This window comes from Neodiprion virginianus, chromosome 5 (assembly GCF_021901495.1).
Source record: "Neodiprion virginianus isolate iyNeoVirg1 chromosome 5, iyNeoVirg1.1, whole genome shotgun sequence".
NCBI lineage: Eukaryota > Metazoa > Arthropoda > Insecta > Hymenoptera > Diprionidae > Neodiprion > Neodiprion virginianus.
The window spans coordinates 18,694,628-18,717,779 of record NC_060881.1 but is presented as its reverse complement, the minus strand read 5'-3'; the positions used below and the strand labels follow the sequence as shown (position 1 = coordinate 18,717,779).

Here is a 23,152-nt window from a genome sequence, read left to right as displayed (position 1 = left end):
GTTAGACATTGAGTCAAGAATCCAGGACCTAGAAAATATCCAGTAGCAAGTTATTGACGAGTTTATGCAATTCATCTAATTACTCTCCTTGACAACTTCCAAAATTTATACATTGACATATCTGATCGTTTGTCGAGACGATCACGAATCTTTCTACCTAGTCAGTTATCTGCAAGTAGCACTGCAGGACCATTTATGATGATCGGAGAGCGAGCTGCCCACTTCATCAAGAAGTCCTGTTATCAAGAGTGGTCTGTAGTTGAGGAAAACAGGTTTAAATGGATAGGTATGGATGCTATGAAGCAACACTTGGGTAAATTATGGTTACGTACAGAGAAATCCCTATCTTTTGTTTATTTCAGCTATAGTTCCGCCATGCTTCCCTCTGTTAGTTTTATCTTACAATTAGGCTTTTATCAAGTATTCTGGACTCTTCAGCAGCTTCTTTTTGAAGTAAGTGAACACACCTTAAAGTGCCGCGTTATATTTTAGTACCGTTGAAATCATTCATATGATATGACTTTTGTACATTGATAGATTACCGAGATTATCAACAGCACAGCAATGTGAATTATGTCTTGACATTCATGTGATTATCAAAACACCTTTTTTGGTTTGAATGCTTCCATAAAGCTTATGATCGAATGTTGGAATCCAATTTTTAGCTATGCGACGGATATGTATGGTTTCTGTTACGAGTAAAACTCAGTATTCGTCATCGGTATGATATTTCGATTACTTAATTCTGACATTTGTCAACATCGTTTTGGTTTCGGAAATCGCAAAACTTTTCGTCCCAATATTAATTTTTTAGAGCTTGTTTTCCAGCTGTCGAGACTCCGGAGGAACTGAGAGGACACCTGAAAAACAAAATCAAATCCGCCGATTCGAAAACTCGACAACAAGATCGGGACGTGAGATTTAGTCACTTATCAGCTACGTCATGGTTTTATTTTTTATTTTTTATTGATGATCGAATATCAATCTCGACTGCTTTCACTGCTATTTCATAACAATAGAAAAAATGTATCATAGCTGGAAATAAACTGTCACGAAAGAAATATTTAATAGTTATGATTTTGAGTTATCTCATCAGTCGTAACGGAATACAGAATTCGAATTTTCAAAGGTCGACAAAACTTGGTGAGACTTGCGTCCGTTTCTCAATTCTTATTGTTATTGGTTCGGCAGGTCTCAGCAACATTTCCATTTTCAGTCGTATATTTTCAGCAGGTAAAATTCGATCCTTCTTCAATACATACTGTCGTAGAATCATCGCGAGAGATGTTTTCATCAACATCATGGCATATCTCGAACCTGGAATTGGAACAAACTTATTGGACCGCGTTAGTATTTGAGCGCTATTTCTGAGTCATGGCACAAAACCATCATGCGCGCATACATTAGTATTCACGATGGATGGTCTGTGCGAGTTTTTCACTCAAAAAGTGCAAACATACGCTTACTTTTTATCATGTCTAATGCATATTATTCGATATATTGATTACCGTGCCTCAGTTTGTGTAGGAAAGGCTTGTTCATTGGTTTATAGTTTGTAAATTAGTTCTAAGCTAATTTAGAGTTATTTGTAAATGTTTGATTGATAGAAAATAAGTTCAAGTTTGTTTAAAAACGCTCTTTACACGGGATTGTTGCGAAAAGGGAGGAGAAGGCATTCGGTAAAAGATATTGGAGAAATTGAGACGTTTTGTGAATAATAAATAAAGTTATTTACGAATTTCATATCTCTGGTATCATCAAGTGCACTGGAAAAGTTTATTTGAATTCATTATTCAATTTAAGTCGTTCCACCTCTGTTGTAAAAGTTCATGGATCAGGTCCAGGATTTAACCAGCTAAAGATTTCTCAAATTCACAAAACTCAAAAGAAAACATCTTAAGATAAGATAAATTGTTAAGATTTCTCGTAACGAATGAAATAAATAAATAATCGTAATAAAATGAAGTGGAAGATCGAAATTCGGGAGACAACACCCTCTCATCACAATTTAAGTTACTCATCACCCTTCGTAATTATTAACATCACATGAAACGATTAGCTTGAATCCGTAAGGACGATCAATGCATCGGTCGAAGACTATTCTCAATATTCCTATTTGGCTTACCTAAACAATTCCTCGGGCCTGTGCCGAATGGTATATATGAGTACGGGTGCTGCTTCGCAAAATTTTCCGGGAGAAATCTGTCCGGATCAAACTTCAGAGGGTCAGACCAGTATTTTTCACTTCTATGTAGCCCTAGAATGTTGGGAGCGACGGAACTTCCTTTTGGTAAAACGCGATCACCTTCAACATCAGTAATTAATCGCTCAGTGAGTGACTTCGCATGCATGTTGGGTACTGTGATCCGATATGCTACAGAAATGAGACCAACTGTCTCCTGAACGGAAGTTCGAGGAAGTCTCACCAAGTGAATTTACAATGTACACAAACCTATATCCAAGTCGTCAGTCACTTCTCGAAAGAGAAATGGCGAGCCTGGAAACATCCGCAGACTTTCTTTGATCACTCGTTCCAGGTAAGTCATCCTCGTCAGGTGTTTCGGAGTGACGAGTTGATCTCCGTTATCATTGTCTCCGTAAATTCCCCAAAGTTCCTCGTAAACTTTATCCTGCAACGATGTTGAAAGCGAGTTATTGACCAATGACAATGATTGTTCTCAGGAAATCTGCGCCACAGCCTGAGGTCAATTAGGATCATTTACGGACCTGCACAATTGGATGAGATGCCAGCATCAACATTGCGAAAGAAAGAGCATTGGCCGGCGCATCACTTCCCTAAATAAGAAAAGACTTGAAAGAACACAGAAGGAAAGTGGCCGCAACGTCCTTCGACGTTTTTCTTCACTCTAAGACATGTGATAATGCATTAAAAATACATGAAACAAGCAATTTTTAGTGCGTGTCGATTCCCCGAGTGAGCGGTGAAAACCACCGCTAAAGTTGACTCCCAAAAACCGGTTTTTCAGGATGTTGTTAAACGAGAATAGAGGCGCGTGTGGAAAATGACAGAGAAATTAAATACGGGGTGTACAAGCATCCGATTTAATGTAACCTTTAGCGCGAACGATAACCGACTCGACATGACAGCAAATTTCCCTCTGCACTGTAAGCGCCAGACACATATCTACATCCGAGTGTACCATACGAGGAATTTAAACACATACAACACAGGATTTATCGATAATGATGAGGATGTTTTTGATAAAACCAATTGTAGGTACATGGTTCGTTATCAATAGCCAATGGTAAACACAGTTTTTCACTCTCAATAATGTAATCCCTAATTTTTTTCGGGGGTAACCTTCAGGGGTGGTTCTTCCTCCTTTAACCGCCGAATCGGTGCGTGTGAAAAAGAACGTTTTCAATATTTCTCGATGTAGGTACTACAAAATATCACAGAATGAAAGTTATCCGTTCCCTCGCACATATCGTGTTTGGACTGCAGTGGTCATGAAGATCCATGACTGATATGGGATCTCAAATTGTTCGATAATCTGTACAAATAGTAAAAGTCGACCAATATCCAGGTTTTCGTTCCAAAAACTATTTCCTTGTGATTTACGGTGCTATACGCAATAATTTAAACGAATACGTACGGGCATCACTATACCATGGACTTCGCCACGAAGCTCTTCATCTGTAAGTTCTTCGTTGTCACTTGAAAGGTTCAACATACGATTTAAAAACGCGTTTTCTTCCGCTTGATTGGCTGTACACAAGCGGATAGATTTTTATCAGTGACCAGTAATGAAGAATAATCAATTTACGTTCCACAGAATTTTGGGAACAATCTGTGCTAACGTTATATAAGGTACTCACATTTATCCTGTTCATGATCGGCCGATCCTACCCGACTGCGAAGTTCTTGGATCTGTTTTTTCTTGATCCGTATCACCTTAAGCAGAGTAAAGACCGTGATCAAAGTCAGCAGCTTCGTTTGTGTTTATTCTTGCGAACCATCATGTCGGTCATTGCATTTTGATGCTTCATATGCATACTCACGTTTTCAACAAACTCGTGCAAAAGTTGGATTTGCTTCCGCTGATCTCTGCCAAGTTTCGTACGGTAGAAAATAAAGTCTGGATGCAACCAGGGTCTCAGAACTCTTTTGCAAATACTATCCACCACCCTGCAAAATGTCAATTTAATCGCATGGGTTAAGTCATTCGTTTAAGGAAAGATATACCATCACTGACCTTGAGCCCGGAACAACCGAAATAATAATAATATTACAGGTGAAAAGTGATGCATCTTGGACGCGATAAAGCGATTCGTAGTCTAGGATGCTATAATAAAATATAATCGAAACATTTTTTCGATAACAATCAATGTTGTGCAAGAGATATTTCGACGGAAAGCTTGATGAGAAATTTCCAAAAGATTCGTTACAGACCAGTTTTAGTGGCGAAGACGTATTTTTTTCTAACAAAGCACATCTAATAACGGACTATTTTATATTAGAAACTATAACTTCATAAAAAAAAGTAAGCTTACCAGAATTTAGATCAACTCACTTTTCTACTGTCTTTGCGTAGTGGCAATTATCGCTTGTCTGTATTTCCAATTTCACACCCATAGTAGTTCCTATGGTGAAAATAAATGAAATAATAGTTTTGGAAAAAGAATCGAGTACGTCAAATACCGATTGTCCCTTGATAACAGACCACATAAGATGTCCAGCATACACGGTGCCAAATATTTCTGTACTCTGAATTCCGCTCCGTTCAAGTGGTGCTCCATTCGCTCGACCATAATTCTTGATTGTGAGGCAAATGAATCAACGAAGGAGTTTAGAACGATGGAATTAAAGGCCGGCTCGATCAGCTTCCGACGCGCGTGCCATTTCGATCCTGAAACGAAAATATGATTTTGCGATGCTCGTATGATAATTTCTCGTCGTCGAAGTCAGAGTCACGGAATTAATTAAGAGGGTGTTTGCTATGATTTCATTTCCCGTTAGTGATAGGCTTTATTGTACATACATACTAGAAATACGAAGAAATAGTGGATATTTCGAGCAATCGTGAAGAACCTGCTGCTGACTAAATCTAGACTGACTTCACGATGTCAGATTCAAAACAGTTGTAACTTCTTTTTGAATTGCCGGCTGTTTTGAAGTCTTAGAGTCCGGTAGCCAGTGAACTTTTTTGCAACTTATTTTCGCACGCCCTATCGTCGGTAGTTTCGGGTCAATTATTGACGTTTTGCAATTAAATATTGGAACTAAAATTTTGGAAAAAAAATTCTGATGCCTTTCATTTAGACAAAAGAAAAAAATCAGACAATTAGGATATCGTTACAAAGGGTGAAATCAAGGGTGCCTCCCGCACTCTTAAAGTTGTATGTAGAAAAAAACAAGATATGCAGTTTTAAGGACCATACCGGAATCAAAAAACTTATTGTTAGTACATGTATATTACTGAATAGTCAATTTATTATCAACTAGTCTAACTTTATGTTATATATGGATAGTATAGACGTAAAGTAATTGCTGAAATTTTTGCGTAAGTAAGCAGATAAATCGCGAGTCTCGATGTCGTCTTCCAGTATCGTGAAATCCTGAAGATTTTACTGGACGATAACGTTTTATTCCACGTTATTAGAAATCGAAATTAAGCCATTTCCAATTATTCTCACCCACCGTCGTATATGAATTGTGAGATAAAATCCTTGTGATACAACTGTATGAATTAAAGGCTAACATCGATGTCTTACCAGTAGCTAAAAGTATTCCTGAACCGAACAACGGCTGTGCGAAGTCAAGCAGACTGGCTCTATCAATGGTTTTGGGACTTAGAAATATTACCTGAAACAAAAAATCTCGAGATAATCAAAATGTTAAACGGGTTCGATTCGTATCATCGGAGGTTAACACTCACCTTCAATTGTTTAGGATCTCTTGTTACGAAAACTGGACGGTTCCCAATTGATAACTGATAACAATCAGGATACGTTTTATCCAATCGGAGGAACCTGTTCATAATAGCTGGAATCACGTGACATACGGAATTTATCATGAAATTGGCTGTTGGGAATTTACGTGCTTTGTGTCACCACCTCCACTCAGTCTTACAAATTATATACATTCCCATAGATATCCTCTTAGAAAATTCTACTCACACCATTAAAATTCCAGGTAAACCGTAATTTGGGACAAAGAAAAAAAAAACTCCCATAAAAATTGGCAAAACCCGTTGAAAGTTCACGAAAATCCTTTAGATTTTCACTCATTATCAATTGCTTCTATTCCCTAACTCTCCCACATTATTTATAGTAACCTTAAAGTCCCTTTTTGTCCTCTTAGTCTATCCAGCTCACATCACTCGCTATCGCCATTAGCCAGCTATGTTTGGTTCCCACTATTCGGAATTCCCGCAAGTTCCCTGCGTTCACATTCTTTGCGTCTAACTCGCCATTTCCATTTCTCATCGAGCAGAAATGTATTTTTATTCGAATCGAGAATACGTGCAATCCATTTCCAACAAGTTAACGTTCGTTCCATCCTTCAAACAACAGAGATCAACTTCACGTCCAACATCCAAACCATGAACTTCTATTCCGACTTACAATTCCAAATCTCAACAAACCAACTCCTAAATCATTCTCTAATTATAAATTCCAGCACTAATATGAACCAACAATAAGATCTACATCCTCTAGACATTTACACTCGTTACCATTCCAACGAATCATTATACATTCCAATACATCTTCCTCGCGGCAATTCTTCATTCCATTCCCTGACTCGAGAGCAGCGACCGGATCGGACTCAAGGTCACCTCAGCAAAATCTCAGCTGGATATAGAAACGTACTGACAGCCGCTCGCGAATACCTTCCCTCTATGCCGTAACAACTTGATAAGAATTGTGGGAACCCCGTAAAAATTACCTTCGGCACTCCCGATAAAGAGATACGCATTGCCGATAATGGGCAGCCGTGGCGGTCCCTCAAACCTTGAACAATGATTACCAAACGATCGCCTTTTCGCAAGGTTTACTATAATTTTCGACACAGCGTAGAAAATGAGGCAGGCAATAACTACACTTAGGGTGACCAGTGTCAAACGCTCCATCGCGAATGCTGTTGTATCGTATATTTTTTATAACCAACCGTTCGAAGTCAGTCTGCACTTGGGACTGTGACGATATTCCGCGAACTCTGTTTTATACTCGTTGTTGTGCATGATATTACAGAATATACAACTTTTACTATGATGTAACTCGTAACATTGAATACGTTAATTTCGTAGATTTTTTTTTTTTTTGGATTCTTTAATCAAGAGACTATTTACTTTGATAGTTTTATTAAACAAGTTTTTTCTATTGCGAAACCATGAAGGATCTTGATGATGACTTGTAATTATGACTTCGAAATGAAGACTTGCTAGGTAGTAATCCGAATTTTATATATATAGTATACCTGAACTAGACATCTTGTCAGTGTGAATAAAATATTAGAGTTCGGAATTTATACATAAGAATTACATAATTTGTGGAACAAATAATCGGTAGGTGCGTTGTTTCCTTCGAAACATACATCAATATAATTTACGGATTAGCTCTTTCAAATTACGAATAGTAAAACTACTGTTCACGATGTGCCAAGTAAACCGGATCAGTTTACAATGTGAATACAATTCGAACTCGTCAACCGATACTTGAGAACGTTTTTTTTTTTCTTATAATTAGAAGGTTGAAGCTCTCATTTCGCGTTCGAAAATCTGCAAAATCTTCATTCCTTGCTGAGATGAATTCTGATTATAATTGTTGGCCGAAGTGATCAGATCATCCGCCTGACGCTTATCAATTTTAGTTGAGTCCACGACATCATTTGCAACCGACTTTTTTGATAGTGAACTTTCTTGATTATGGCGTGAAAACAGAAATTTTCACCACGAATAAATGCTCCATATCACGTGAAAAGACTCTAGAATTGCTAAAATGTCAGAATCAAACTTCGAATCACAATTTAACACGGATATGAAACTTGTTAAGTATTAATTCTTTTCATCCTCCGAGCGACTTTTTCAAAACACATTTTTCAAAAGAGCGAACCTCAGCAAGGTATGAAGATTTTACGGATTTTCCATCGTGAAGGAAAGGACTTATTCATTTCGTTTCACGTAGAAAATTTTTTTTGAAAATCTGTCAAAGCGTTCGGATTTTATTCTCGTTTTGAATCGATCCGTTTTTTGGCCCGGCCTCTATACGATACTTTGTTGTTAATATAAGCTAATAACCAAACGTATTAGTAACATTAAACTTGATTAGGTTCACTTGCGTTCTACAAATCTTCAAGATCATAAAATTACCGATTAAACAGTATTTTTAATTATCAATACCTAATCGAATTACGAACATCAAAGTGCCTAAAAGGATTTGATGCGCAAGGACGATGGGAACGGGCTGCTCAACACGAGCAGTATTCGTATAGAAATGGTGATAATTTGACAGTTTGGAGGTATTATACAAAAAACGAAAACCATATGATGAATATTTAATTGAGCAAAATCAGCATCTCGTCAGACCGAAATCAGCCGTGTAACCGGTTGATCAAGTCAGTATGTAACCATAAGAAATAACAAGTATTGTGTCGAATGACGCAATCACGTGTGTACAAAATCTATCGAAGGCCCGTGCAATACCAATTACTAATTCAATTTTTTTCCGGTCCGATAAGTAGCAGATGCCAATCCTTTGCTTGCGATCATGCAGTGGCGGCAAGGTTCGGTAGCAAACTTATGGGAGTAAAAAATCACAGACATTATACATTGCTTATATTTCGCTTAGAAAGTTATATCAAGTTTCAATTATACTTTTATTGTAAATTAACAGACATGTACTTGGCAATGGTACGCGATTAAAATCTTTTTCGATAAAGGATACGGATATTTATTTGTGCACAGTCTTCTTGTGAAATAAGTGTTTTTGTACAAAGTGATTGAATGCATACGTTTTTGATGAAAGAAGGTATTTTTGTGCGAAATAACCACAATTAATGTACTTCGCGAAAGGTTTTTGCGACAGAAGTGTTTTTTGGAGGGATAACATCGGGTGGGGTACAAAAATGCGAAAGACCAAAAAGCGACGGGACGAAATCCCAAAAGTCAAACTACCGACAAGCGAAAATGTAGAAAGACCGTTGATACGAAGAGATGATTTGTAGAAAAATAAAAATAAAGAACGCAAAACTGTATAGATAAAGTTAAACCAACATCTTTTTTTTCTGAAAATGGCCAAGATTACACAGGGCTAAATATTGAATTGCGAAAATATCGAAAAGTCAAAGAGTCGACTTTCTAAATCTAAGACGCGTGTATTTGTTGAAAATCTACAAATCGAAATTTATCAATAACGATTGACCAAAGACTCGAATGATCGAAATCCCGAAACCCGCTGAAGACGGAATGGCTAAAATGGCGAAAGGTTGGATGACGTCAGAAACACATGTACAGAGAATTACGCTTAAGAGTAGTTATATTTCCTATCATTGAACGTAGTAGGTATGAAATTTCAATTTTCTACCGTAGAAAAGTTATAAAAACTTATTTACGACTCGTGTTCTTTTCTTAATTCTCAATGTGATCGGTTCCGCTGGTCTGAGCACCATTTCCATTTTCAGTCGGATATGTTCGGCAGGTACAACTTGATCTTTCGTCAAAACATATCGTCGAAGAATCGTCGCCACGGACGTTTTCATCATCATCATGGCATACCTCGATCCTGGAATTGGAACATCCAGATCTAACGACTTGTAGTATTTATTTATATCAACATACTTTGTCACTACCGATCAACTTGTGATAGCAGAACTAGCTTATAAATATGTACGAGTGAAATTAGCTCTCCTCTTAACACGTCATGTTTTGCAATTTGTTACCGATCAACTTCGATACGAAGAGATAATCCATGCAGCAATTCAAGATCGTCCTCAACGTCACTATTTGGCTTACCCAAACAACTCCTCGGACCTGCGCCGAATGGTAGATACGAGTGCGGATATTGCTCGGTAATGTTTTCCGGTAGAAATCTGTCCGGATCAAACTTGAAAGGGTCAGACCAGTATTCTTCACTTCTGTGCAGCCTTAGAATGTTGGGAGCGACGGAACTTCCTTTTGGCAAAACGCGGTCACCTTGAACGTCAGTAATCGGTTCGATCAATGATTTTGCAAGCATAATGTGCTGCGACGCAATGTGCTAAGTAATGAAATCAGCTGCATCCTGATCGACTCAGCTCGAGAAAGACCGAATGGGTTAAGTTACGACAGCTTACAAACCTATATCCAAGTCGTCGGTCACTTCTCGAATGAGAAAGGGTGAGCCTGGGAACAGCCTCATGGTTTCTTTGATCACCTGCTCCAGGTAATTCATCCTCGACAAGTCGTCCGGAGTGACGAGTTGATCTTCGTTATCATCGTCGCCGTAAATTTCTCGAAGTTCCTCGTAAACTTTGTCCTACCAACATGTTGAAAACGAGTCATTCGCCATGTGACGATGATTGTATTCGTGAAAGCAGTAGAGTATAACCCATAGGAAATCGGAATATTATTCACACACCTGCAGATCCGGGTGAGATGCCAGCATCAACATCACGAAAGAAACGGTAATTGCTGGTGCGTCGCTTGCCTGAAACAGAACAGCAAATCAGAATGAGTTTGTCACCGCGTAACATCGCTTTTAACATTTCTTCCTCTGTTATTTTCCCATCTTCTGTTGTGAAAGCTACTATTATCACGCCATATCAACGTTTATAGATCTACAACATCACCTCGGACCGGTTTTGGATGTGCATCTATTTTAACGTGTTCGGGTTGTTCTCGAAGCGATAGCTTGTGAGAACCCCACGTTAGTGTGAATGTCTTTCCCTACTTTTAAAGAATTATTTAACAAACAGGACTTCCCCGAAGAGGTTAAAATTGGGACCAGTCTTGTCGAACTGAAAACAACCTGACCTATTTCTAAGTTTCGCAAACTCGGGAATATCCTGAGCTGCCTTTGTCGAAGACAAAGATTTTCGATCGTTGCTACCTTCGAACAGAGCCGCCTTCCTGCTCAGACGTGGGTTAAAAAATCGAAGTTGATAGCACCTGATTTGATTAATTACAACAGCTAAACTACGGACCAGGACGGCTGTCGTGGCTACCTGTCAGGCTATGGATCGCCAAATGTCGTTTTTGGACTCGGATTTCTCAGTGCCGTACAACTACTTGGGTTTTCCAGTTGCCTTCGGTTAATATATCTGATTGACTGCGAATTGAAAACAGATGCGTTAAATGTTGAACAAGTTTTCAATGAATCAAATCAAACATCAATTATAACGGTGTTGGAAGTTTTACAAAACTAAATTATAAAGTGAAGCAAAAAAAAAAAAAAAAAAAAAAATAAACTTAAGGTAGTTGGATAGCAACAGTAACATGATCCGACGGATGATCGTGAGCACTGTATTCCTCGAATAATCAGAAAACAAATTTGGCAACGTCACGTGATTTTATTGCATTGTAGTCTGCTTGAGTCTTCGGTGTTTACTTCGCTATAACCTTTATTTTTTTGACTCAAATGTCAGATTAGGTACGACTGAAGGAGAGATTCGGAAAAAAGCGAACAAAAAATATAACAAACATAATTGTTTTCGCAATACCATATGTAGACAACAGAAAACAAATAAATTGAATATCGCGCGTAATGTGCATACCTATTTGCGACGCAATGAGTTTACCTGTTTGTTGGACTGGACTATAAATTAAAATTAATAAACCATAAACATGGACGTTAAAGTATAAGAATAAAATAAAATTTGATCAAGTGTTACATTCATTAATGTGAAGGTGATCTTGAACTCGTAGTTTGAATGCTGTGGAATAGGTCTTGTATTAACAACAAATATTTGATGTCAACGTTTTGACTCTCGGATTGGAGTCGTCCTGAGGACAAATCTTCAATACATCTATCAAAAAACAAATTTGTACAAGTATCTAGCTGATGATGGCAAGAATGTATGATAGAAAAACTCACCTTAGCAAATTTAAATTTAGTCTTATCCATAATACGAACGGTGGCTTTACAACAGAACTTTAAAACAACAGAAACAGAGAAATCATCCATAATGACAGTGAACCATCCGTTAATGATGTGAATTAAATATTTCAGAAATTACTGCCCAACTGCCTCAAAGTACGGAATTTATCGATTCTGCTACCAAATCGTTATTCTAATTAAATACATTCTGCTTCACGACTCTAATGGTTGCAACAATTCTTCATCTTACAATTAGAAATCCCGTGTTATGGTTGATTCTACAAATCTTTGGAACTCGATCATTTGAATTTAAGGCGATTGAACGCCGCCACGTGAAAGGTGAGACTGTCGATCTCACGAAGCCGTGTTCGCGTGACCTTCGATTGCATGCGTCACTTTCCGCGTTGACTGAATTTGGCTCAAAATCAAGCTCTGGGAAAATGGGATCCGAAAGGTGATTCGGTTCTCTTTATAGTCCTTCACTCTATTGTCTACCGATTGTCCCATACGGAGGATAAATTGTTGAAATCGGACAGGTAGGAACAGATTCAAGGTATCCAGAGACTGGATCCATGGAATTCTCCATTTCACATCAACGTGTGAATAATACTCACAGGCAACACTATACTGTGCACCTCGTCCCGAATCTCATCGTCCGTGAGTGTTTTCTTGTTACGGGGTAGGTTCAAGAGATGGTCCAAGAACACTTCGCCCCCGATCTTCGGCTCGTCTGTACGAATTGATACCGTTGACAGTGAGTGAATATAATAGTCAGTCAAGTTTCATATGATCCCTCAAATAAAACAGGTATTCGTACTAACCATATTCATTTGTGTTTAATTCCGGCTGGCAAGGACGATTTTGGAGCAGTTCTTTCTTCGTTCGTATCACCTGTAAAGTTGAAAGAGAAGACGTCAACAGCTGGCTTTCGATTATTCTTCGCGAAGTTGTAGGTGACGGTCAATTTCATAACTGATATGCAACCGGGACGATCTCTTGAAACTTGAAAATCAGCCATTCAATCTCATTGGTCGGCGAAATCTTCCCGCAGCGATATTCTTGTCCGCGATGCAGGCCGGCCAACGTACGCAAAATGTGTACGTTTGAATTTTCAAAGAGCATATAGACACTAAACTCCGACCGTTCTTTGAATAATCAACTTTCCAACCCAATAACAAATGCTTCCCAATCCTTTCCGAGTCACTGCCTCAATTATTTGACATTCTAACCTCGAAAACACGTATCAACTACATCGCGGCCAGAAACAGTTTGACAGCTGAAACTCGAGTTGGTCAGCCTGCACGAAGAGCGAATAAACTCGCGCATGCGCAATCGATTTTCAAGATTCAAGAGATTGTCCCGGTACATTACTTACGTTTTCAACGAAGTCATGCATTATCTGGATTTCCTTTTGCTGCTCTTTGCCAAGTTGCGTTCGGTAGAAAATGAAACTTGGGTGCAACCAGGGTCTCAAGGCTCTCGTACAAATGCTGGACGTCGTTCTGCGAAAAGGTTATTTCACTTGTGAAAACCGTTTGAGAAGAATTCTCTCCAAAGTTGAGTTCTAAATGACCGGAAACTTGATTTCATTAATAAAATAGAATGACTTTCATCAATCCGTAAGAATTTGTAATCGATGATACGAGAAATAAGAATACATACAATACTTTCATGCAATTTACTCATGTGCAAGATTTGGTGTCTCAACAAAGGTTTGTGGGCTAGAAAATTTTCGAAATGAATTCCTTGTGCATGAGTTGTCTTTTTTGTGTTTCAGCAAGCGACTGTAGAGAAATAATTTCAATGACGATTTTCTGGCGACACGATGACAAAGTTCAACAAAATCACGATCGACTAACTTTTCTACCGCCTCTGCGTACTGACAATTTTCGTCCGTCTGTGCTTCCAATTTCACGCCCATCGTAGTTCCTGCGATAAAAACAAACATCGAAACTACTGGTAACAAAAAGTATCGTGGCTCAATAAAAGTAGATATCAAATCCTCGTAGTTAACGGACCACATATCATGTTCAACGTGTACGGTGATAAGTACTTTTGTACTTCGAATTCGTCTCCGTTCACGTGGCGCTCCATTTGCCGGACCATCATCGCTGACTGTCTGGAAAATACTTCGATGAAAGACTTCAGGATCATGGGACTGAAGGTCGGCTGTATCAGCTTCCGATGTACTTGCCATTTCGCTGCTGTAACGTAAAGATTAACCGATTTTAAAATGGGCATCACACTGTCGAGAAATTTTATCCCGCTCTATTTTTTTTCCTTCATTGATAAGTTGTGCTGTTTCTTACACGCGAGCCAACTTGAGCGAGAAAATTTTGCAAACAACTTATAGAGGTCGTAAATTTTTGTCAATAGGTAGAGAGAGGCGTCACAAATAATAAGTTATAATGTTGGGTAATTGATTTGGTGTGGATTCTGCAAAAATGTGCAAAAACCACCAGAATATCGTTTTTTTTTTGTTTTTTTTTGTCTTTGCCAATTATCTCGCTTCCCGCCAGTCATACCTAAAAAAGTTTGCAACGAAAAATCTCCGTTGGAAAATTTTCTATTCGAAAGCTTTAATTAAGAGTGTTCTGCTTCCAACAATCCATTGGTCTTTTCTGACGGCACTACAAGATTTTGACGTCACCAGCAATACGTTGAAAATTGTATTTCTCAATTTTTTGTTTACCTTGCAGACCTTTGCCGTAGTTGGAGAATAACATGGAAAACCCGTCAAAAAAATCCAGAGCCTTGCTCTATAAATTACTCATTGTTAAATTAATGTGATTCGAAATTATGAGGAACTTCGAAACTCGCTTCGAAAAACCAAGTCTCTGGAAGATCGAAAATCGAAGGGTACGGTCTTAGGATCGAATGAAACTATCGGACGAAGCTGAATATTTAATAAAATAAATAAAAATGAACACATTAGTTAGTTCATCGGAATTTTAGTAAAAAGCACCGCACATGCAAAATAATTGTTTATTTCGGAAGATATGTTAATATTGAATAAAGGTAGAGCGTTCGAGTGAAAGAATGGCGAAACTCAATCCACGAATATAATTTGAAGCAGAAAAAAAAAAAAAAATAATAATTCGTGCGTGTATTTTGCTAACTAGAAAAGCAATAAGAAAATCAGTCAGCAAATCGAAGATGCGGTACGTATTGTAATAGATTTTTAACACATACGAAAATAGAAAAGACGGTTAAAAAAGTAGAGAAAATAATTGAAAGAAATTGGAGAAAAAGAAGTCCGACTCTGAATCTTGCGTAAAAATGTTCATTTTGGAAATCGAATGTTTTTTTTTTTTCTTGTTTTATGAAGAAAAATTGGGGTGTTTTTGAGATGGGCTTAAAAAATCATAGGGTGAAGACGAGTGATTAAAGAATTTTGAAAATATTTGAGGAAGCTTTTGAGAGGCCTTACTGAGGTAGGAAAAATCCACGGTAAAATTAAAATATGTCATGATCAACCGTTCAGGAAATCATTCGAGTATCAGCTAACGTATTTTTTGCAAATTTTTTCATCCCACCTCTAATGATGAAGATTGCTAACGTTTCCTTGTTTCGTCCACTAATGTTTTTTAACGTCAGCTAACGTTTTTTGAAAAGTTTATTGGAAAATGGACTCATTACCTGGGAATGACGGAAATGCCACTTATCGTCACACCCTGATCAGTGTACTTCATTAAATGTTAATCCTTATTAATTAACATCAAGCGTTAACATGTTTAGTAAAAATTAATTCATTATTCATTTAGCATTGCGTTGTCTTTCTTCGGAAATGCATGCAATAAACATCATATTTGCCAAGATATTATTGTTGAGCAATTCATGCATTATTAACACCTCCGTTCAAGGATTTTTTTTTATTATTCTCAAGCAGGCCGCGTGTTGGCTTTGAATACGAACATCGAATTACCCATTTTAGCTAACGCTTGCCTGGAATGCCTTATACCGTAGAGTAACATTTGATAACGTTTCTCTGAATGGACTGACCTTCTCTCAGCGTTAGCTAATACATGAATGGCCCCTTACCGAGTTGGCATGGAATGCCCCAAACATATTTCAAAATTATTTCGAGTAGAATATAACATCACAGGAACTTTCGAAACGGTTCAGAAATACATCAATCGTAACATAACATTCGAATATTTCGGCAATATTTCGGAAATATGTTATTCTGAGCGAAACAATTTAATTGTTTCAAAAATATTTCAAACATTTCTACGAATCAATGTTTGTATGTTTTCCGATACGTCTGAAATATTTCGGACATATTTGTTGAGATGCCACTAAAAATTTTTATTACTTTGGAAAACTTCGCTTAAAACCATATTTTTATGACAGATTATCCATTTAATATACTGTGACGATATTATTGAATTTTTTCGAATAACCAGTTATTTTATTTTTGCCAAACTTCATTGCTGCTTCGGCAGAAATGACATCGGGAAAACTTGGATGATTTTACAAGCAGTAATGTAGCGGACATGCGATTGTAATGCGAAGATCTCCGTTCAAATTGCGACTGGAATATACCAATGCAAAGTACCACAGTGGACTTTGAATAGGCACTTTAGTCGAAGCTCGGGACCAAGTCAAGTTTACGGTAACCTCTAAAAATTCCGCTGGTAAGTCATAAGCGCGTTTTTTAATCCGCATATTAAACATACCACACGACACGAAATATGTCAGAAATGTTTCAGAAATGTTTCTGCAATGTGTCAAAAATTTGTCATGTCTGTGTTTAAATTTGAAATTCACGAAATATTTTCGACATGCAGACACGGACGTATTTCTGACATATTTTTGAAATGTTGCAATGAAATATAACATGTTTCAGATCAAACACTTTTGGAACATAAATAAAATATTTCGTGTCTTGCGGGTTAAACATGATTCGTTATGCACTAGCCCTTATTTTTGCAACAATATTGCGGTGTAGTTGACGTGAAGTAATGTCAGATATTTACAATTCATGAGCGAAGGATTCTCGAGTAACGTCGACAACTTACCTTTAGCCAAAAGTATTCCCGAACCCAACCACGGCCGTGCAAAATCTAGCAGTCCTCCTCTATCAATGGTTTTCGAGCTGTTGAATATCACCTGAAACGGCAAGTAACTTTGAATGACAAAAATTTTAAATGGCTTCGATTTCTATCATCAGAGACAAACCTTCAATTGCTCAGGAACACTTGTTACGAAGATCGAACGAGTGCCAAGTGATAACTGATAATATCTCGGATACAATTTATCCAATTCGAGGAACTTGTTCATGATAGCTGTAAACACATGAAACGCAAATTGATACGCATCCAGCCTTTCCTTATTCTTAGATTCGATATTCTCATTAAAGAAGAACCGTCAAGAATATCCTGTGTAATTATATGTTATCGAATTAGATACTCCGAAAACGATAAGAATTCCAAAAAAATCCTGTACATTTTTCATAAGAATCCTTGTCAAAATTCCATATGTTTAATCGAAATCCTGCAACACCCCACGATATTTTCAAAACTATTGAACATTCTGGAAACCCCGTAAAAATTACCTTCGGCACTCCCGATAAAGAGATACGCATTGCCGATAATGGGCAGCCGTGGCGGTCCCTCAAACTTTGAACAATGATTGCCAAACGATCGCCTTTTCGCAAGGTTCACTATAATTTTCGACACAGCGTAGAAAATGAGGCAGGCAATAACTACACTTTGGGTGACTAGTGTCAAACGCTCCATCGCGAATGCTCTTGTATCGTATATTTTTTATAACCAACCGTTCGAAGTCAGTCTCCACTTGGGACTGTGACGATATTCCGCAAACTCTGTTTTATACTCGTTGTTGTTTATGATATTTTTTTTTCTTTTTGTGTATTCTACCGTTTATTTATTACTTCTACGTGTTTCTTTTTCTTCGAAATTGAAAGTTCCATGTCATCGTAAGGTAATTCTCTTTTAATTATATCAGCACAATTAGCCTTGCTTATCGTATAAGCCTCTTACATGTAACGATATTTTAAATTCAAAGTGCCAGCGAGGTTTTCCTTGACACAGCCATCTCGATCCAGGCGTCAGGCGGGAGAAACGGCTAAACATTTTGAACATTCTACGGGAAAACGCCAAGCCGACCAATCTTAAATTCCCCGCAGAAATCTTATACTCATTTTTAATACCAGTTTTTAATCCATTTCAACACATCGTCATTACCAGTCAGTCTCCGTAATTACAAGAACGTGTAATTCATCATTGAACAATAAAACCAAGACACGAAATCGAAGAAATGTTCAATTTCAAAACTTTCGCGCATTGCTGAGTCAGCACGAAGGAGGCTTCCAAAAAACCGTAGTCTGCAACTCCATCGGAAAATACTATCATCGAGACGATTATACGACGAAGCTGCGGTCAAATAACAAACAACGGGATAAGTGATTTTTAATTTATTTACGAAATTTAAACTTTTTTATTATCATCCTAGACAATTTTATAACCTGACGTGTGTTAATTTCGGCGTATTTTATTTTAATTTGTTTGTGAATGTTTGAATGAGTGTGTAATTTTAATTCTTTTGACTATGGACCGGTTTTAAAGCGGTATTACATGTTATTTATATATTTAGTTATATTTAATCTCAATTTTATTTATATCTTATTTATATTCCCTTTATATTCTATTGATCTTTTATTTATTTTTCACTCACGTTTTATTTACATGTTCTTTATATTTCATTTATATTTTATTTATATTTAATTTATTCAATTGAGAGTCAATGTCATATTTGTTATCGTTCTCGTCATATTGTTTTGTAAGCCTGTCCATCGATTTCACGTTTTTTCTTTTATTTTGACAAACGGCTCAAATTCTTCATCGTCCCCTTATTTATATTATTTATATCCTATTTATACATGTTTTTGATCTCCCATATCAATCATATCAGGCAAAAACAAAAATAAAACAAAAACAAGTATTTACATACATATTAATTTTTAATAACTAACTTGTATTACATAATTTTCTGTTCGTTACAGATGTTCCTTAAATATAATCGTTCTGAGGAGGGCCCCCGGGCTGAAACGTTAACAAAAAAAACTGTTTTGTACCGAACTTCATATCCAAAAATAATATTTACTCGAAAACTACCGAGGTCAAGAAACCATTATTCATCGTTAGTATCTTCTACCTGCTGATTAGTCGTTTCTGATTGTATTCTGATTTACTGTTGGCCAAAGTAATCGGACCATTCACCTGACGCTTATCAGTTTCAGTTGAGTCCACGACATCATTTGCAACCGACTTTTTTGATAGTGAACTTTCTTGATAATGGCACGAAAACGAAAATTTTCACCACAAATAAACATTCCATATCGTGTGAAGAGACGTTAAGAGAATTGCTACAATGTCAGAATCAAACTTGAAATCAAAATTTAACATGGAAACCAAGTCGAGCATTGTTAAATATTTTTTTTTCTCTCATCCTCCTAGCGATGTTTTCAAAACCCATTTTTCAAAAGATTGAACCTCAGCAAGGAATGAAGATTTTACGGATTTTCCAACGCGGAGCAAAAGACTTATTTATTTCATTTCACAAACAAAAAAAAAGTTTCTAAAACTCGATTAACGCGTTCGGATTTTATTCTCGTTTTAAATCGATCCGTTTCTTGGCCCGACGTGTACGTGATACTTTGTTTTGGATATAAACTAATGATCAAACGTATCGGTAACATTGAAGTTGATTAGCTTCAGTTGCGTTCTACAAATCTTCAGGATCATAAAACTACCGATGGAATAGCATTTTTAATTAACAATACGTAATCGAATTACGATCATCAAAGTGCCTAAAAGGATTTGATGCGCAAGGATGATGGGAACGGGCTGCACAGCACGAGCAGTATTTGTATAAAAACGGTGATAATTTGACAGTTTGGAGGTATTATACAAAAAACGAAAACCATGGTGAATATTTAATTGAGCAAAAGAAGCATCTCGTTGATCAAGTCAGCATATAACTATAAGAAATAACAAGTATTGTGTCGAATCACGCAATCACGTCTGTACAAAATCTAAAAAAGGCCCGCCCAGTACCAATTACTAATTCAATTATTTTCGGATTTTCGATTCCATTATGTAGCGGGTGTCAATCCTTCGCTTGCGATCATGCAGTGACGGCAAAGTTCGGTAGCACATTTATGGGCGTAAAAGTTCGAGGAACTTATTCACAATAGCTATGAACATACGAAATGCAAGTTGGTACACCTCCAGCCTCTTCTTATTCTTATTGTTAGACTCGATATTCTGTTAAAAAAAAAAAAAAAAAAAAAAACCGTCAAGAATATCCCGTGTAATTATGTTATCGAATTTGGTGCCGAAAAATCTTGATAATAATTCCGAAAAGCCTTACAAATTTCTCATAAGAATCCCTGTCGGAATTCCAAATATTTAGTTGAAATTCTGCAAAACCCCACGATATTCTGAAAACTATTTAAGATTCCGGAAACCATTTAAAAATTACCTTCGGTACTGCCGATGAAGAGATGTGCATTTCCAATGATGGGAAATCTTGGCGGTCCCTCAAATTTAGAACAACGCCTAGTTACAATTCTCGTAATCTCGTAGAATAAGAGATACGTAATAACTCCGATTGCAATGAATCCTGCCAAATGATCCATCATGTTCAAATTCCGAATCGCATTAATTGCGCCAGAATTGAGACGGTTGATAACTGCCGAAATAAAAATTCCCTTCTGATATTTTCTCAGTATTTACTTTATCGACGTCACTGTTACTTTTTCCCCTACCGCAAACTATAAAATAATGCAATGATCGTCGCGACTTTATAACCAACAACGAACACCCGACTTTCACCACAAATAATTTTGTTTAATCGTACCGATGCGTAGACCGCATAATCCGGTTGTACTCTTGGTCAGATTTTCTGGAGCGAATAAATAAACGTATCCCCGCTAGCATACTCCCAAATTACCCCACCGTGTGAAACGGACCAATGAGATCGATTGAGCTTGCTATAAGATAGTCGTAACTTGAGTGTTCATAAAATCAACACAGTTATAGGCTACGAATGTTTACCACTTAACAAAGTAACGCGAAATATTAGTCTAAAAAATGAGCGCTCAGATCTTGACTTTACTTTTCAAATCGCCTAAAAATTTCTAAAAATCTAGCAGATCTGTTTGATTACTTTTTTCGATGGTCACATCAGGTTATTCAGAAGATAGAATATTTCCACTCATTTTTTCTATCGAACGATTTGAAATGAACTGAAGTGGTATCCCTGACCACAAGTCGTTTAACCCAATCATCTTGGTGTTTATTTCGTCCAGAATGATTTTCCCGTCCAGCGCAGAAATCAGCGAAAATTTTCCAGCTCTAGTTCTTCCCACAACTTCAACCTTCCAGCCGGGTCGAATGTTCAAGTTCAGATCCTGCGGTTGGACGAAAGAAAAACGCCGTTATGAAAACTGCCAACTCTGTGTAAAAACTATTGGTATTGGTGTGATTAGACGTTTTTAGAATCTAATTTGTAAGAAAAAAACTATTATAAGATTAAACTTCGTTCAAATCGAGGAGTTGATTAATCACTCTGAAGTCTGGTATTCATGGATGTTTGAAACCCCAGAAAATATGTCCAATTTCAGTAAAGAAATTTTATTCGATCCTATCAAATTTTACATAAACTCTGTATACCTTACAAAGTTCTCTAAAAATCTCACGAAATTGAGGTTCCTTTCTTTAGACTCTGAAAACAAGAATTGAAAAATGCCTTTTACTAAAGCAAACTTTTCCACGTATCATCGCACATCATCTAGGGTGAGAATAATAGAGTCGTGATCGATGAGTCGACGCTTCAACATTCGGTCGAGGGAGAAATGAATTCTATAACTTTAAAGATTCCCCCCAAGATGACTTGAAAGCAATTTTCGATGCTGAGTTTAAACTTCAATCATAGCGATAACTTGATTAATTTTTCTTCAACCGAACATTCAATTCCAACTGTTTTGGCTTAGGATCGTTACGGGTATTTCGGTCAGAATCAAAGCTGGACGTACCTATGAAGAAATGAAAGATATTAACGAATCATAAATTCACCTTGACCACTCATGTTTTACCGTCAGCGTACATCATGGTAACATTGTCGAAGGCTAGAGAGCCCTTCGAAGGCTGGGAAGGCGAAAGCGGATCATCAGACCCAATGATCCCTGCTTGGGTAGATTTGTGTACCGCAGTAACGGTTCGACCGAGGTCATTTCCGCTATCGGAACGGTGTATTGAGGCACTTGAACTGAACCAACTCGGTCAAAATCAACGATTGGGACATGGCGAGTCCCACCAAGCCGTCGTTGATGTTTCCTGTAAGTCATGGCAATCCGGTTCCGCTATGATCTGGAATTTACAATCGAACGACCGGTCCGCGTTGGCGGTCAGTCACCATCGTAGGTTAGTGTAATCCAGAAGCAAATGTAACCGATGAAGGAACACGAGAAAAAGTCAAGGACTTATGTTTAACTCTGCTTCTTGAATGGACATGCGAGAAGACGAGACTTTTCGTTGAAATGATCGGTTAAATTCATGCAAATTGCTGTCGTCGTGTGCACTGCTAGTCGCTTACTCACGCCTTCGAGTTGCTTGGGATTCTGCGCATTTCCGAGGTAGTAAATATTGACGAAATACAACGTTCGAGGACCAACTACGAGGACCATTAGCGGATCAGCAGATCGGCAAATTAGTAAGCCTACGACTTTAGAAGGAGAGAGTTGTGTATGGAGGTGTCAGGAAATCATAAAGTGTCTGAAATTAACTCAAATCCTGATCAAGTAACAAATTCAATAAATAACGACGAACTGAAACAATAAAGAAAGTCACACCGTTCTAAAATTATAAATACGACACATGAAACACTCTCCCTTCAAATTCTTCGAATAATTGTTCCGCTCGATTTTATCTACATACACTTTTACCGTCCGCTTTTATGTTATTGTTACTATTTTGTTTTATTCTTACTCGACTATTGTCTCTCATATCTTTTAACTTATGCACCTGTGCCGTCCACTTATATTTTTTAAACTATCAAACCAAGTTTGTTGGGTTGCGACGTGCAGGGA

The 23,152-nt window shown here is 37.4% G+C and overlaps 1 protein-coding gene across 1 annotated transcript; it reads right to left on the bottom strand.

Moving 5' to 3' along the window:
• Positions 1-416: 416 nt before the first annotated feature.
• LOC124305587 (uncharacterized) lies at positions 417-17,894 on the bottom strand. Its single transcript, XM_046765165.1, has 24 exons — positions 17,594-17,894; positions 17,218-17,324; positions 17,058-17,148; positions 14,055-14,240; positions 13,896-13,965; positions 13,412-13,538; positions 12,858-12,927; positions 12,651-12,766; positions 10,579-10,647; positions 10,299-10,476; positions 9,902-10,154; positions 9,593-9,744; positions 6,911-7,117; positions 5,901-6,007; positions 5,737-5,827; positions 4,686-4,871; positions 4,536-4,605; positions 4,024-4,150; positions 3,841-3,916; positions 3,618-3,730; positions 2,728-2,796; positions 2,453-2,630; positions 2,126-2,305; positions 417-1,317 (listed from the first exon to the last, which is right to left on the bottom strand). Exons 1-24 carry the CDS (start codon positions 17,775-17,777, stop codon positions 1,124-1,126), a joined length of 3,201 nt encoding a protein of 1,066 aa, XP_046621121.1. The 5' UTR covers positions 17,778-17,894; the 3' UTR covers positions 417-1,123.
• Positions 17,895-23,152: the final 5,258 nt, after the last annotated feature.

Bases quoted from the DNA above. Each gene is read 5' to 3' on its own strand.
- LOC124305587 (XM_046765165.1), bottom strand. From the start codon at position 17,777: ATGGAGCGTTTGACACTAGTCACCCAAAGTGTAGTTATTGCCTGCCTC. The intron at 12,928-13,411 runs GTAAGTAATGTA...TCAACTTTACAG, and splicing joins TGCATGACTTCGTTGAAAAC to GTGATACGAACGAAGAAAGA. The intron at 12,767-12,857 runs GTTAGTACGAAT...CAATTCGTACAG, and splicing joins ATTAAACACAAATGAATATG to ACGAGCCGAAGATCGGGGGC.